General features: G+C 45.6%; 1 protein-coding gene across 2 annotated transcripts in view; it reads left to right on the plus strand.

Moving 5' to 3' along the window:
- Positions 1-815: 815 nt before the first annotated feature.
- The window catches only part of LOC121551554 (probable G-protein coupled receptor 139), a 34,934-nt gene continuing 19,874 nt past the window's right edge, over positions 816-15,875 (plus strand). For both annotated transcript variants that reach the window (XM_041864257.1, XM_045210947.1), the window contains exon 1: positions 816-1,566. In XM_041864257.1, the coding sequence (XP_041720191.1) occupies positions 1,416-1,566 (151 nt within the window). In that variant the 5' untranslated portion in view covers positions 816-1,415. The remainder of the gene's footprint in view (positions 1,567-15,875) is intronic.

Here is a 15,875-nt window from a genome sequence, read left to right on the forward strand (position 1 = left end):
GGATTAACAGGAACAGATGCCGAGGGGTGAACACTTTGTATGTGTCATACTGACACTGATTCACTGACTCACTGATTCACAGATTCACTGATTCACTCACTAGCACACTTCAACTATAACACTCAGATCATCTCACAGTTTACACTGTACGGCAATTAGGATACAACATGTTCAAATCTAGTTAACCGTGCGCACAGGTGTTCCCACACACCCACACACGTACACAACACATGTACACACGCATGACCATTGAACTTGTTGACACACAAGCAATCACACATAATCACACAGACGCACACACACACACACACACACACACACACACACACACACACACACACACACACACACACACACACACACACACACACACACACACACACACACACACTACTCCCACCTGTCATCTCGTCTTCCCCCCAATTTGATATTTTCTTTGTGTAGACTATAGTCTGTTCTCACAAGGGAAACATAACCACTCCTCCTCGCTCCTCCTTCCTCCGTTCCCTCACTCTCACTGCCTTCCTGTCTTCTCCTCACATCCAAATCATCTATGCTCATTCTTTCTCCCTCTCCCCTCACCTCCTCCTTCCTGTCTGCTTTTCCCTCTTTCGACTCCCTCACTTCTCCTTACTCACTCCTCTAGTGTGCCCTTGCTCTCTCTCTACCCCATCCCTCCCCTCTCTCTCTCTCTCTCTCTCTCTCTCTCTCTCTCTCTCTCTCTCTCTCTCTCTCTCTCTCTCTCTCTCTCTCTCTCTCTCTATCTCTATCTCTCTCTCTCTATCACTCTCTCTCTCTACCCCATCCCTCTCTAAATCTTCTCTCCACCCTTCTCTCTGTCTCCATCTTTCTCTCGGTTCATTCTCATTCTCTCTCAGTCACACATGCATGCAGCATCTCCCCTCTCCACTTACTTTCACTCTCAACTCTCCTCCTCCTTTCTCCCTCTGTCACAAACACATATCACCTCTCTCATCTTCCTGTCTGTGTCGTCTGTGTCTCAACCTCTGTCTCTCTCACACACACTTACAGCCTCTTCTCCCCTCTCTTTCTCCCTCTCTCTTCTTCTCCCTCTCACTCAGACATGCACAAATGCTTGCGCAACCCCCGCTCTAACACACACCACACACTCATGCCGACTGGCACCCAAGGACAGAGCACCCCCTCTCTCCCTCCCTCTCTAGCTCTCTCTCTCTCCCTCTCCCTCTCTCCCTCCCTCTATATCGCTCTCTCCCTCTTTCTCCCTCTCTCTCCCTCTCTCTGTCTCAGTCCTGCTGCCAGGCTGCTGAGTCTGGGTCTGTGAGAGTGTGTGTGTGTGTTTCTGGGCTTTCCTGACGCCGAGCCGAGCTGAGCTCACACACTTCCAGCTCACTCCTGAGCATCTGAGTACGAGGACCAGGAGGAAGAGGAGGGCCATGGAGCACAGCCACATCTTCACCCTCTTGCCCCACCCCAACAGCAGTGCCTGGAGCCCGGGGCAGCAACCGGCCGACACTCCCCAGGGTTGCCCTCTCGGACCACTGCCCGTCATCTACTACAGTGCCCTGCTCTGCCTCGGCCTGCCCGGTAAGAGAGAGAGGGGGGAGAGGATGGATTAGAGAGAGAGCGTGTGTGTGTGTGTGCGTTGTGTGTGTGTGTGTGTTTTTTGTGAATATCTGTGTTTGTTTGTGTTTGTATGACAGAGTGTGTGTTTGTTATACTCTAAGTGAGCGTGTGTGTGTTTGGTATACTCTAACTGAGTGAGTGTGTGTGTTTGAAGTCTGTGTTTTGTGCTCAGCTGCTCTAGAGTCATGAATTGATATCTCACATTGACCTTGTCCTATCTGTGTGCTCGAGTGTGTGTGTGTGCATGTGCCTGTGCCAGTGTGTGTGTGTGTCCATGCCAGTGTGTGTGTGTGTGTGTGTGTGTGCCTGTGTGAGTGTGAGTGCGCCCACACGTCGGTCTGTTGGATCAACAGAGATAAAAAGCCAGACAAATGAAAAAAGGGATGAAACTTTATTTTCTATTTCTCAGCTCAGATTTCACCTCTTTGTAAATCATCCGGCTTCTATTCACCCAGTGAATTACAATGACGTGAAGCAGAAAGAGAGACCTGTAGGATTTAGCCAGTCGATGACTGCTCCTGAAATTTGACTGTGTCTTTCCTACATAGACGTGACCTCTAGGACATAATGTGAGACTGTCTTTCCTACATAGACATCACCTTTAGGACATAGTTTGGGACTGTCTTTCCTACATAGACGTGACCTCTAGGACATAGTTTGGGACTGTCTTTCCTACATAGACGTGACCTCTAGGACATAGTTTGGGACTGTCTTTCCTACACAGACACAGCTCTCTGACCTCTGAAAGATATTGATGCATCCCAGTCATGTCTGATCCAAAGACTTATCGCAGTTCAGACCTGGCCAGATAGCTTGACTGTAATATGTATTTGGAGTAAAAAACATTGCTGCCTAGAGAACTACTTGTCTGTGTTATAGCTTTGGGTAGACACACTTAAATGAACACACTGGACCAATAGTCTGTACTGAGACTGCTGTGGGTTTCAGGTACATAGCCTACAAGCTATGTTGTTGGGTTACTTACAGTACATCATCATCTCTGTAAAGACTTATTGGTGAGTTTAGACCCATTCCCAAGACAGATAGGACTATTTTATATGTCTGCTTCCCTACTGTGTGGTCTATGGATGGACACTTACCCAGTCTGGGCAACATGGTCTCATTAGAATGTGTCAAAATAGTGACATTTAACCACTGTATTTACAGTGCATTCGGAAAGTATTCAGATCCGTTATATCCTTATTTTAAAATTGATTAAATGTTTTTTTCCCCCTCATCAATCTACTCACAATACACCATAATGAAAAAGCAAAAACAGGTTTTTAGAAATTGTTGCAAATGTATAAAAAAACAACAACTGAAATATCAAATGTATATGAGTATTCAGACCCTTTACTCAGTACTTTGTTGAAGCACCTTTGGCAGCGAATACAGCTTCAAGCACACCTGTATTTGGGGAGTTTCTCCCATTCTTCTCTGCAGATCCTCTCAAGCTCTGTCAGGTTGGATGTGTAGCGTCGCTGCACAGCTATTTTCAGGTCTCTCCAGAGATGTTCGATCGGGTTCAAGTCCAGGCTCTGGCTGGGCCACTCAAGGACATTCAGAGACTTGTCCCAAAGCCACTCCTGCGTTGTCTTGGCTGTGTGCTCAGGGTCGTTGTCCTGTTGGAAGGTGAAACTTCACCCCAGTCTGAGGTCCTGAGCGTACTGGAGCAGGTTTTCATCAAAGATCTCTATGTACTTTGCACCGTTCATCTTTCCCTCGATCCTGACTAGTCTCCCAGTCCCTTCCACTGAAAATGATCCCCACAGCATGATGCTGCCACCACCATGCTTCACCGTAGGGATGGTGCCAGGTTTCCTCCAGACGTGACGCTTGGCATTCAGGCCAAAGAGTTCAAACTTGGTTTCATCAGATCAGAGAATCTTGTTTCTCATGGTCTGAGAGTCCTTTAGGTGCCTTTTGGCAAACTCCAAGTGGCTTTTACTGAGGACTGGCCTCCTTCTGGCCACTCTGTCATAAAGGCCTGATTGGTGGAGTGCTGCAGAGATGGTTGTCCTTCTGGAAGGTTCTGCCATCTCCACAGAGGAACTCTAGAGCTCTGTCAGAGTGACCAAGGCCCTTTCCCCCCGATTGCTCAGTTTGGCCAGGTGACCAGTTCTAGGAAGAGTCTTGGTGGTTCCAAACTTCTTCCATTTAAGAATGATGGAGGTCACTGTGTTCTTGGGGACCTTCAATGCTGCAGACATTTTTGGTACCCTTCCCCAGATCTGTGCCTCGACACAATCCTGTCTCTGAGCTCTACGGACAATTCCTTCGACCTCATGGCTTGGTTTTTGCTCTGACATGCACTGTCAACTGTGGGGCCTTATATAGGCAGGTGTGTGCCTTTCCAAATCATGTCCAATCAATTTAATTTACCACAGGTGGACTCCCATCAAGTTGTAGAACAGGATGGAAACAGGATGCACCTGAGCTCAATTTCGAGTCTCATAGCAAAGGGTCTGAATACTTATGTAAATAAGGTATTTCTGTTTTTTATTTTTTATACATTTGCAACATTTCTAAAAACCAGTTTTCGCTTGATCATTATGGGGTATTGTGTGTAGATTGATGAGGAAAATTTTTTATTTAATCCATTTTAGAATAAGGCTGTAACGTAACAGAATGTGGAAAAAGTAAAGGGGGCTGAATACTTTCCGAATGCACTGTATATGTCACATAGTACCTCTGGTCTGGTTCTATGTGTTGTGGCGGATAGAGAGCAAGAGGGAGAGAGAGGCTAGGGGTCAGGACAAATGCTGATGTCCAATCTATGATTAAAGTCTATGTTCTGCCCTTGAGGCTATAGCAGATATATTCACTATGCTTTAGCTCCAGACCAGAACTTCACGTCAATTTGTTTCAAGAGGGAAAAAATATGTTAACCCTCAATTCTAATGCTAATACCCTACGTTCTTTAATGTATTTTTTTCCAGTTTTAATTTCAACCCTCTATTTTACATTGTATGTTTTATATGCTTCCACTAAAAGAGGTTATTGCACTCAGTGTTAGTTTTAAGTAGAGTGTGGAGTGAATTGACTGGCCCTCATTCTGAACAGTAATACTGTTATATCTGTGTTTGATAAGAGTTTCATAAGGGATGTCCTACTTTCTATTACAATGGATCAGGAGTAAGAGATTTCAAGATGTTCACTCTGTTCTCAATAAGGGAATCTACAATTCCAAGTAATAGTAGTGCTTTGTATGCCAAACTACCAGAGAATAATACCATCAAAATGTTTCCTGCATGTCGCCTGCTCTCTTGAAGAAAGAAAGCCCCTTTTACCTCCTCAGGCTAAATGTTTCTGTTGGAAGGTAAATCTATGCTATAGTAGCTGACCACAATCAATTCTGTTTGCAGCTCGGCATGCTGAATCCTTAGGGTTGGACTGAGATTGAATCTGCTGATTTTTAATGGTTGATTTCCACTACAGTAGTTTTGCTGACATATCGTTCCACCTGACCCGGACTGATAGCTTGACTGTAATGTTCATTTGGAGTAATAGTATTGCTGCCTTGATACCTATTTGTCTGTGATATAGCTTGGGGTTAGTCATACTCCCACTGGACGCAGACTTCAATTCAACGTCTATTCCACGTTGGTTCAACATCATTTAGTTAAAATGACATGGAAACAATGTTGACTCAACCAGTGTGTGCCCAGTGGGATGTAATTAACACACTGTGCCATTAGTCTGTTCTGAGACTGCTGTGGACTTTGGGTACGTATGTAAATCATCTTGTCTTTAGGTTACTTACAGTGACCTCGATGTAGATGAAAGAAAGACATACAGAGAGAGAGAGAGAGTGACAGAACAACAAGAGAGAGGGATGGTTCGATTTGAAGATGGAGGTAGAGAGAGTGGATGATGAGAGGTTGTGAGAAAGAGAATGTTATTTCTGGGACAACGAGAAGACATGTTGAGAAAAGGATGTGCAAGAGACTTGAGGATGAAGTGTGAAACTGAGAATAAGAGCGATATCGAAGAAGAAGAAGTGTAAATAGAGAGAAAGATCAGGAGAGAAAGAGAGGTGAGAAGGGAGAGAGAGGTAGATCAGGAGCGAGAGGTGAAGAGGCAGAGAAACAGAGAGAGAAAGAGAAAGAGATATGAAGAAGGAGAGAGGTGAAGAGGGAGGGAAAGAGAGAGAAAGGGGTGAAGAGGGAGAGAGAGAACGACAGAGTGAGAGAGGTGTACATGAAGAGCTAAAAGAGAGAAGTGAGGCTCAGTTGGTAGAGCATGGTGCTCGCAATGCCAGGGTTGTGGGTTCAATTCCCACGTGGGACCTGTACATAAAAAAGAGCGTCTGCTAAATGACTAAAATGTCAATGTAAAAAAAATTGATAGAGAAATCACAAGAGAAAGAGAAAGGTGAAGAGAGAGAACGAGGGAGAGAGATTAATAACAGCGGAGTCGGTGAAGTGGCACCCTGAGACCTGTGTGAGGAAGCCAGACGCGGAGCTATGACGAATTGCCACCTTTTTAATTAATCGCTCACCCGCTCTTAACGGGTGCTCTCTCTCTGCCTCACGAGGCTGATGCACTATGGGAACAAAACCAGCGTGTTCAGGCTGTCGTGTTCAGGCAACAGCAAACATCACAGCACCCTACAGTACCACAACACTGGGCCGAGGATGTGTTATAGTCTGTGTCTATGCTTATGTGTGAGGCTGACTAACAGGAAATTCACTTTGCTGTTGTTGTATTGAAGTATGGTTTGTAGCCTAGGCAAAGCAAAGAAGCACAAGCATAATTTTTGGTATTGGTTGTGTTACAGCATAGGTAGGTGTCATCAAAATGATTGAGGACTTTTATATGGTGGTTTATATACTGCATGCTATTGAGAGGACATCATTTTTGGGGGATTCTTGTATATGGTTGGTGTTACCTAGCCTGGCTAGACCACACAAAAGCACAATGTTCAGTCCTGGTGTAGCCAGGCTAGGTCATACCATGAGGAATATCTGAAACAGTGTTCAGTCATGGAGTAGCCAGGCTAGGTCATACCATGAGGAATATCTGAAATAGTGCTACACTAGGTCATACAGCTATACACTCTTAGAAGAAAGGGTTCCAAAAGGGTTCTTCAGCTGTCCCCATAGGAGAACTCGTTTTGGTTCCAGGTACAACCCTTTTTGGTTCCAGGTACAACCCTTTTGGTTACATGTAGAACCATCTGTAGAAAGGGTTCTACATGGAACCCAAAAGGGTTCTACCTGCAACCAAAAAGTGTTATTCAAAGGGTTCTCATATGGGGACAGCTGGTGAACCCTTTAAGGTTCTAGATAGCATTTTTTTTAAAGAGTGTATGCATGCACCATTGCACCTGTGCTACTGGATATGTTGCCTACAGTCTTGGTGTATGCATACTGTGTGTAGTCACTAGATATGTTAACTACAGTCTTGGTGTATGCATACTGTGTGTAGTCACTAGATATGTTGCCTACAGTCTTGGTGTATGCATACTGTGTGTAGTCACTAGATAGGTTGCCTACAGTCTTGGTGTATGCATACTGTGTGTAGTCACTAGGGAGTTTGGTGCACATGCTGGGAGCAATGTTAAGACCTCTCTTCAAGGCTCTCAAAGCTTCTCTCCTCTCAGACTCTGTGTGTGATTCAGAGTGAAGGTCAGGAGGATAAAGCACTAAGGACCTCTCTAACTGGGGACTCCAGTGGGCCGGTGTCAGCCCAGTGTCAGCCCGGTGTCAGCCCAGTGTCGGCCTACTGTCAGCCCACACCTAATGAAGATATTTTATATTTGGGTCATTGATCTGCTGGCCCCCACTGGGGAGGTGTGTGTTGTGTGTGTGTATGTGTGTGCGTGTGTATGTATGTATGTGTTTGTCTGTGTGCGTGTGTATGCGTGCGTGACTGTGTGTGTGTCAGGATGTGTGTGTAGGGGTTACAGAAGAGTGGGATAGAGGAGTGGAGGGTGAACATTTACATTTACATTTTAGTCATTTAGCAGACGCTCTTATCCAGAGCGACTTACAGGAGCAATTAGGGTTAAGTGCCTTGCTCAAGGGCACATTAACGTCATTTAGCAGACGCTCTTAGCCAGAGCGACTCACAAATTGGTGCGTTCACCCTATAGCCAGTGGGATAACCACTTTACAATTGGGGGGTAGAAGGATTCCTTTATCCTATCCCAGGTATTCCTTAAAGAGGTGGGGGTTTCAAATGTCTCCGGAAGGTGGTGAGTGACTCCGCTGTCCTGGCGTCGTGAGGGAGCTTGTTCCACCATTGGGGTGCCAGGGCAGCGAACAGTTTTGACTGGGCTGAGCGGGAACTATGCTTCCGCAGAGGAAGGGAGCCAGCAGGCCAGAGGTGGATGAGCGCAATGCCCTCGTTTGGGTGTAGGGACTGATCAGAGCCTGAAGGTACAGAGGTGCCGTTCCCCTCACTGCTCCATAGGCAAGCACCATGGTCTTGTAGCGGATGCGAGCTTCAACTGGAAGCCAGTGGAGTGTGCGGAGGAGGGGGGTGACGTGAGAGAACTTGGGAAGGTTGAACACCAGACGGGCTGCGGCATTCTGGATGAGTTGTAGGGGTTTTAATGGCACAGGCAGGGAGGCCAGCCAACAGCGAGTTGCAGTAGTCCAGACGGGAGATGACAAGTGCCTGGATTAGGACCTGTGCCGCTTCCTGTGTAAGGCAGGGTCGTACTCTCCGAATGTTGTAGAGCATGAACCTGCAGGAGCGGGTCACCGCCTTGATGTTGGCGGAGAACGACAGGGTGTTGTCCAGGGTCACGCCTAGGCTCTTCGCACTCTGGGAGGAGGACACAGCGGAGTTGTCAACCGTGATGGCGAGATCATGGAACGGGCAGTCCTTCCCCGGGAGGAAGAGCAGCTCCGTCTTGCCAGGGTTCAGCTTGAGGTGGTGATCCGTCATCCATACTGATATGTCTGCCAGACATGCAGAGATGCGATTCGCCACCTGGTTATCAGAAGGGGGAAAGGAGAAGATTAGTTGTGTATCGTCAGCGTAGCAATGATAGGAGAGACCATGTGAGGATATGACAGAGCCAAGTGACTTGGTGTATAGGGAGAAAAGGAGAGGGCCTAGAACTGAGCCTTGGGGGACACCAGTGGTGAGAGCACGTGGTGCGGAGACAGCTTCTCGCCACGCCACTTGGTAGGAGCGACCGGTCAGGTAGGACGCAATCCAGGAGTGAGCCGCGCCGGAGATGCCCAGCTCGGAGAGGGTGGAGAGGAGGATCTGATGGTTCACAGTGTCAAAGGCAGCAGACAGGTCTAGAAGGACAAGAGCAGGAGGTGGATGATTGTAAAAGGGATAGTGAGGGGTTTATAGGTTTAGTGGTGGTGACAGGTGGTTTAGATGTGGAGTAGAACGGGAGGGATGGAAGGAGGAAAGGAGGGAAAGAAGGAGAGGAGGGAAGGGAAGGGTTGTTAAAGAGATGTTAGTCTGACGTCAGGGGAGGATGGAAGGAGACAGGAGGATAGGATGGAAGGAAGGAGGGAGAGAGGAGGATAGGATGGAGGAGAGAGAGATGAGGATAGGATGGAGGGACAGAGAGAGAGGAGGATAGGATGGAGGGAGAGAGAGGAGGATAGGATGGCGAGAGAGAGGAGGATAGGATGGAGGGAGAGAGGAGGATAGGATGGAGGGAGAAAGGAGGATAGGATGGAGGGAGAGAGAGATAGGAGGATAGGATGGAGGGAGAGAGGAGGATAGGATGGAGGGAGAGAGGAGGATAGGATGGAGGGAGAGAGAGGAGGATAGGATGGAGTGAGAGAGAGGAGGATAGGATGGAGGGAGAGAGGAGGATAGGATGGAGGGAGAGAGGAGGATAGGATGGAGGGAGAGAGGAGGATAGGATGGAGGGAGAGAGAGGAGGATAGGATGGAGGGAGAGAGGAGGAGGATAGGATGGAGGGAGAGAGGAGGATAGGATGGAGGGAGAGAGGAGGATAGGATGGAGGGAGAGAGAGATGAGGATAGGATGGAGGGAGAGAGGAGGATAGGATGGAGGGAGAGAGGAGGATAGGATGGAGGGAGAGAGAGATGAGGATAGGATGGAGGGAGAGAATGAGGATAGGATGGAGGGAGAGAGGAGGATAGGATGGGGGGATAGAGGGGAGGATAGGATGGAGGGAGAGAGAGGAGGATAGGATGGAGGGAGAGAGGAGGATAGGATGGAGGGAGAGAGAGGAGGATAGGATGGAGGGAGAGAGGAGGAGGATAGGATGGAGGGAGAGAGGAGGATAGGATGGAGGGAGAGAGAGAGATGAGGATAGGATGGAGGGAGAGATTGAGGATAGGATGGAGGGAGAGAGGAGGATAGGATGGAGGGATAGAGAGGAGGATAGGATGGAGGGAGAGAGGAGGATAGGATGGAGGGAGAGAGGAGGATAGGATGGAGGGAAAGATGAGGATAGGATGGAGGGAGAGAGAGAGGAGGATAGGATGGAGGGAGAGAGGAGGATAGGATGGAGGGAGAGAGGAGGATAGGATGGAGGAAGAGAAGACAGGATGGAGGGAAGCGACGGTCATAGCGGAGGAAGAGCGAAGGGAAGGGGAAAGTGACAGTAGGGAGGGAGAAGATTCTCTTGTGTACTGCTGAAATGGAGGGAAGGAGGGAAGGAGGATGTAGGGACAGGAGTTGATAGAGGGAAGGGACAGGAGTTGATAGAGGGAAGGGACAGCAGTTGACAGAGGAAAGGGACAGGAGTTGACAGAGGGAAGGGACAGCAGTTGACAGAGGAAAGGGACAGGAGTTGATATAGGGAAGGGACATCAGTTGACAGAGTAAAGGGACAGGAGTTGACAGAGGGAAGGGACAGGCGTTGACAGAGGGAAGGGACAGGCGTTGATAGAAAGAAAGGACCGCAGTTGACAGAGGGAAGGGACAGGAGTTGACAGAGGGAAGGGACAGTGGCTTTGGGGAAAGTCTCAGGAAGGGAGGGAAAGAGGAGGATGCGCTTGTCCTCCTAAAGTGAGGCATCATCTGGGGAAATGATGGTGGGAGGAAGATGAGGAGGAAAAGACAAGTGTTATATCCACCAGGCAGCGGCCTGTCAGGGAGGAGATGATCAGGGAGGAGATGAGCCAGAGAGGACAGGGAAGGAGAGAGGAGGGAGGGGGGAGATAGGGAAGAGAGAGGGAAGAGAGAGGAGGGAGGGGGGAGAGAAGGAAGAGAGAGGGAGGGCGAGAGATGGGAAGATAAAGGGTGTTTTAAAAGCTGTTGACACAGTGACAGTTCTGACTGGTGTCGAAAGTGGATCCGTTACCCACATAAAAACCAACTTGGCAGTGTTAAGTTGTGAGAAAACACTGGGAAAGGTGTACAGTATCCTTATGGCTCGCTCAATACAGCACAGCACTGTTTAAAGGAGGACTTAGATCTCATTTTGTCAATGTTTATGACTTAGAACCAATCATTAGGCAATTATGGTAAAGTTGTCAGGAATTTACATTAATCTCCCAATCTGCTGGCCATACCCCTCCTCTCATCCTACTCCTCCCCTTATTATACTCTCTTTACATCCTCTTCCTTCCTCTTCTTGTTGTTTACTTCCTGGTCTCACCCTCATCCTCCCTCTCTGGTTCTGTCATCTCCTATCCATCTTCTTGGTCTCTCCCCTGTCCACTCCCTCTCCCTCTCACTCTCCCTCTCCCTCTCCCTCTCCCTCTCCCTCTCCCTCTCCCTCTCCCTCTCTCTCTATCCCTCTTTCTTTTTCTCTCTTTCTCCCCCCCTTTCTCCCTCTCTCTCGCGCTCTCTCTCTCTTTGTCTCTCAATTCAATTCAATTCAATTCAATAGACTTTATTGACATGGCAAGTAAATGTACTTACATTGTCAAAGTATAGATATAACAAAAATGGTGGGACCAACAGCAATAATAGTAATAGTAGTAGTGGAAATGGGATTACCATTAACAGCAACTACAACAACAATATTAATGAGAACAACAATACATTAAAGCAATAGTACATGGTATGAAAGCCAAAACAAAACAGGAAATATTATTGACATTACATTACACTTTTCACTGGCTGTCCCTCGGGTTGTGGCAGGAGGACACATATTTGGCTGACAAAATTGCACATTTTGACTTTTCACCCAATAAATATTGGATTTTTTGTTCCTCTTTTATAGTTTCAATTCTTTGTACTGAATGATAATTTTGGGAAAGAAAGATTCTCTTAGGTCTGAGTATTTGTCACAGTGTAATAGGAAATGCAGCTCTGTCTCTACCTCTCCCCAGGGGCAGAGTAAGCACAACCTGTCCTCTCTGGACAGCCAGGTTTGCCTGTGACGACCGGTCTCTATAGCCAGACTGTGCTCACTGAGTCTGTACCTAGTCATTGTTTTCCTCAGTTTTCTATCAGTCACAGTGGTCAGATAGTCTGCCACCATGTACTGTCTGTTTAGAGCCAAATAGCATTGACGTTTACTTTTTTATTTTCTGTGGTGTCTTTCCAATAGGTGATATATTTTTATTTTTGCTTTGTGATGATTTGGTTGGGCCAGATTTTCTGAGTGCTGTCTTGGTCTTGGTTTTGGTTAGTGAACTGAGCCTCAGAACCAGCTGGCTGAGGGGACTCTTCTCTTGTTTCATCTCTTGACATAGTATAGCTGTGTGATGGAATGTTTTGGGGTCACTTGTTTTTAGATGGTTGTAAAATTTGATGGCTCTTTTTTCTATTCTAAAAAGGAGGGGGTATTGGCTCAATTCTGCTCTACATGCGTTATTTTGAGTTTTTCTTTGCACTTGCAATACAGTCTTGCAAAACTCTGCATGCAGTATTTAGATTGGATGTTTGTCCCATTTGGTAAATTCAGTATTACAGAGCGTACCCCATACTTCGCTGCAATATAGAGCAATTGGTTATATAACTGATTGGAAAGTTTTGAGCCAGATTCTAATTGGAATTTCGATTTTAATATTCCTTTTAATGGCATAGAATGCTCTTCTTGCTTTGTCTCTCAGCTCATTCACAGCCATGTGAAAGCTACCTGTGTTGCTGATATTTAGTCCTAGATACGTGTCATTTTTGGTGTGTTCTAATAGAACTGTGTCCAAATAGAATTTATATTTGTCATCCTGATTTCCGGACCTTTTTTGGAATATCATTATATTCATTTTTTTTGGTCCTCTGTAGCTCAATTGGTAGAGCATGGCGCTTATAATGCCAGGGTAGTGGGTTCGATCCCTGGGACCACCCAAACGTAAAAATGTATGCACACATGACTGTAAGTCGCTTTGGATAAAAGCGTCTGCTAAATGGCATATTATTATTATATTATTATTTTAGATTAACGGTCAGAGCCCAGGTCTGACAGAACCTGTGCAGATGATCTAGATGCTGCTGTAACCCCTCCTTAGTGGGAGACAGTAGCACCAGGTCATCTGCGTACAGCAGACACTTGATTTTAGTGTTGTGTAGGGTGAGACCAGGTGCTGCCGATTCTTCTAATGTTTTTGCCAATTCATTAATGTAGATGTTAAATAGTGTTGGACTTATTGGGCAGCCCTGTTTCACTCCACGTCTCTGAGAGAAGAAGTCTGTTTGCTTGTTGCCGATTTTAATCGCACATTTGTTTTTAGTGTACATTGATTTAATAACATCATATGTTTTCCCTCCAATACCACCTTCCATTAGTTTGTAAAAAATACCCTCATCTCCAGGTTGCTATAGAGCTTCTATAGACAGTGAGAGCAAAGCAGGAGTTGAACAACAAGGTTTGGTTCAATAGACTGTGTGATCTGAGGAATCAAAAGGTCTCATCAGGCAGTAGCACAACACTGCAGTGTCATCAATACATTACCTACAAACCTGGCCTGACCTCTATTTCTCGCTCTATCTATATATTCTCTCTTATTTGCTTTCTCTCTGTTTCTCTCACTCTACAATTATCCTTAGCTTCTTTCTACTATTCTCTCTCTTTTCTCACTCTCTCTGCCTCTATTCCCACCCTCCCTTTTTCTCTCTCTCTGACTATCCTAGTCCTCTCTCTCTCTCTTTCTCTCTAACTATCCTAGCCCCCCCCCCTCTCTCTCTCTCTCTCTCTCTTTCTCTCTATCTCTCTCTCTCTCTCTCTCTCTCTCTCACTATCCTAGCTCTCTCTCTCATTCTAGTTTACACTCTCTCTTTTTCATTCAGCATCTCTAACTGTCTTCACCCTCTCTCTCCTACTCTAAAATGTTTATATTCTCCCCCTCCATATCTCCCTTTACGAATGTATTGATCTATGAAAGCACACAACAGTGTATGATTAAGTTTTAGTTCACAGGAGATAAGATAAATAAATAAATAAACTCAAAATCTGTCTTTGTAGAGCGGGTACAAAGAATATTCTTAGAAAAAGGGTTGTACCTGGAAGCAAAAAGTGTTTCTTCTATAGGGACAGCCGAAGAACCGCAGAACCCTTTATGGTTCTAGGTAGCCCCTTTCTTTCTAAGTGTATAGCCAAGATTGGATCGTAGATGTACAACTTAAATAGTGTGAATGGATTGGTTGCTCGGTCTAATCAGACTCTTTGAGAAGACAAAATGGCAAATGTTTGTCATAAGGTACAAAGTGAGTGTGACCTTTGAAACTGCCTTTTGATATTTCAACCATGCCTCCCTTTTCCTCCCACTCCCATACCTCCTCCATCACTACCTCTCTTTTTCATTCACGCCTTCTCTCTCTCCATTTAACTCTCTCCGCCTCTCCTCTTCCCTTCGCTCTCAATCAACCTCTCACCAAACCTTTCCCTACCTGATCTTAGACTCCTTCAACTTTCTCTCGTACTTTCTTTCTAACCTTCTCTCTATTCTGCCCCTCCCCCTGTCTCTATCGTCCTCTATTTATCACTATCTACTTCCTAGTCCTCTCTCTCTATCGTCCTCTATTTATCACTATCTACTTCCTAGTCCTCTCTCTCTATCGTCCTCTATTTATCACTATCTACTTCCTAGTCCTCTCTCTCTATCGTCCTCTATTTATCACTATCTACTTCCTAGTCCTCTCTCTCTATCGTCCTCTATTTATCACTATCTACTTCCTAGTCCTCTCTCTCTATCGTCCCTCTATTTATCACTATCTACTTCCTAGTCCTCTCTCTCTATCGTCCTCTATTTATCACTATCTACTTCCTAGTCCTCTCTCTCTATCGTCCTCTATTTATCACTATCTACTTCCTAGTCCTCTCTCTCTATTGTCCTCTATTTATCACTATCTACTTCCTAGTCCTCTCTCTCTATCGTCCTCTATTTATCACTATCTACTTCCTAGTCCTCTCTCTCTATCGTCCTCTATTTATCACTATCTACTTCCTAGTCCTCTCTCTCTCTCTCTCTTTCTCTCTAACTATCCTAGCCCCTCTCTCTCTCTCTCAATTCAAATCAATTTCAATTTAAGGGCTTTATTGGCATGGGAAACGTGTGTTAACATTGCCAAAGCAAGTGAAGTAGATAGTAAACAAAAGTGAAATAAACAATAAATATTAACAGTAAACATTACACTCAGAAGTTTCAAAAGAATAAATACATTTCAAATGTCATATTATGTAAATATACAGTGTTGTAACAATGTGCAAATAGTTAAAGTACAAATGGGAAAATAAATAAACATAAATATGGGTTGTATTTACAATGGTGTTTGTTCTTCACTGGTTGCCCTTTTCTTGTGGCAACAGGTCACAAATCTTGCAGCTGTGATGGCACACTGTGGTTTTTCACCCAGTAGATAAGGGAGTTTATCAAAATTGGGTTTGTTTTCGAATTCTTTGTGGATCGCTGTAATCTGAGGGAAATATGTGTCTCTAATATGGTCATACATTTGGCAGGAGGTTAGGAAGTGCAGCTCAGTTTCCACCTCATTTTGTGGGCAGTGTGCACATAGCCTGTCTTCTCTTGAGAGCCAGGTCTGCCTACGGCGGCCTTTCTCAATAGCAAGGCTATGCTCACTGAGTCTGTACATAGTCAAAGCTTTCCTTAAGTTTGGATCAGTCACAGTGGTCAGGTATTCTGCCACTGTGTACTCTCTGTTTAGGGCCAAATAGCATTCTAGTTTGCTCTGTTTTTTTGTTTGTTCTTTCCAATGTGTCAAGTAATTCTCTTTTTGTTTTCTCATGATTTGGTTGGATCTAATTGTGTTGTTGTTGCTGTTGTTGTTGTCTTGGGGCTGTGTGGGGTCTGTTTGTGTTTGTGAACATAGGCCCAGGACAAGCTTACTTAGGGGACTCTTCTCCAAGTTCATCTCTCTGTAGGTGATGGCTTTGTTATGGAAGGTTTGGGAATTGCTTCCTTTTAAGT

This window comes from Coregonus clupeaformis, chromosome 35 (assembly GCF_020615455.1).
Source record: "Coregonus clupeaformis isolate EN_2021a chromosome 35, ASM2061545v1, whole genome shotgun sequence".
NCBI lineage: Eukaryota > Metazoa > Chordata > Actinopteri > Salmoniformes > Salmonidae > Coregonus > Coregonus clupeaformis.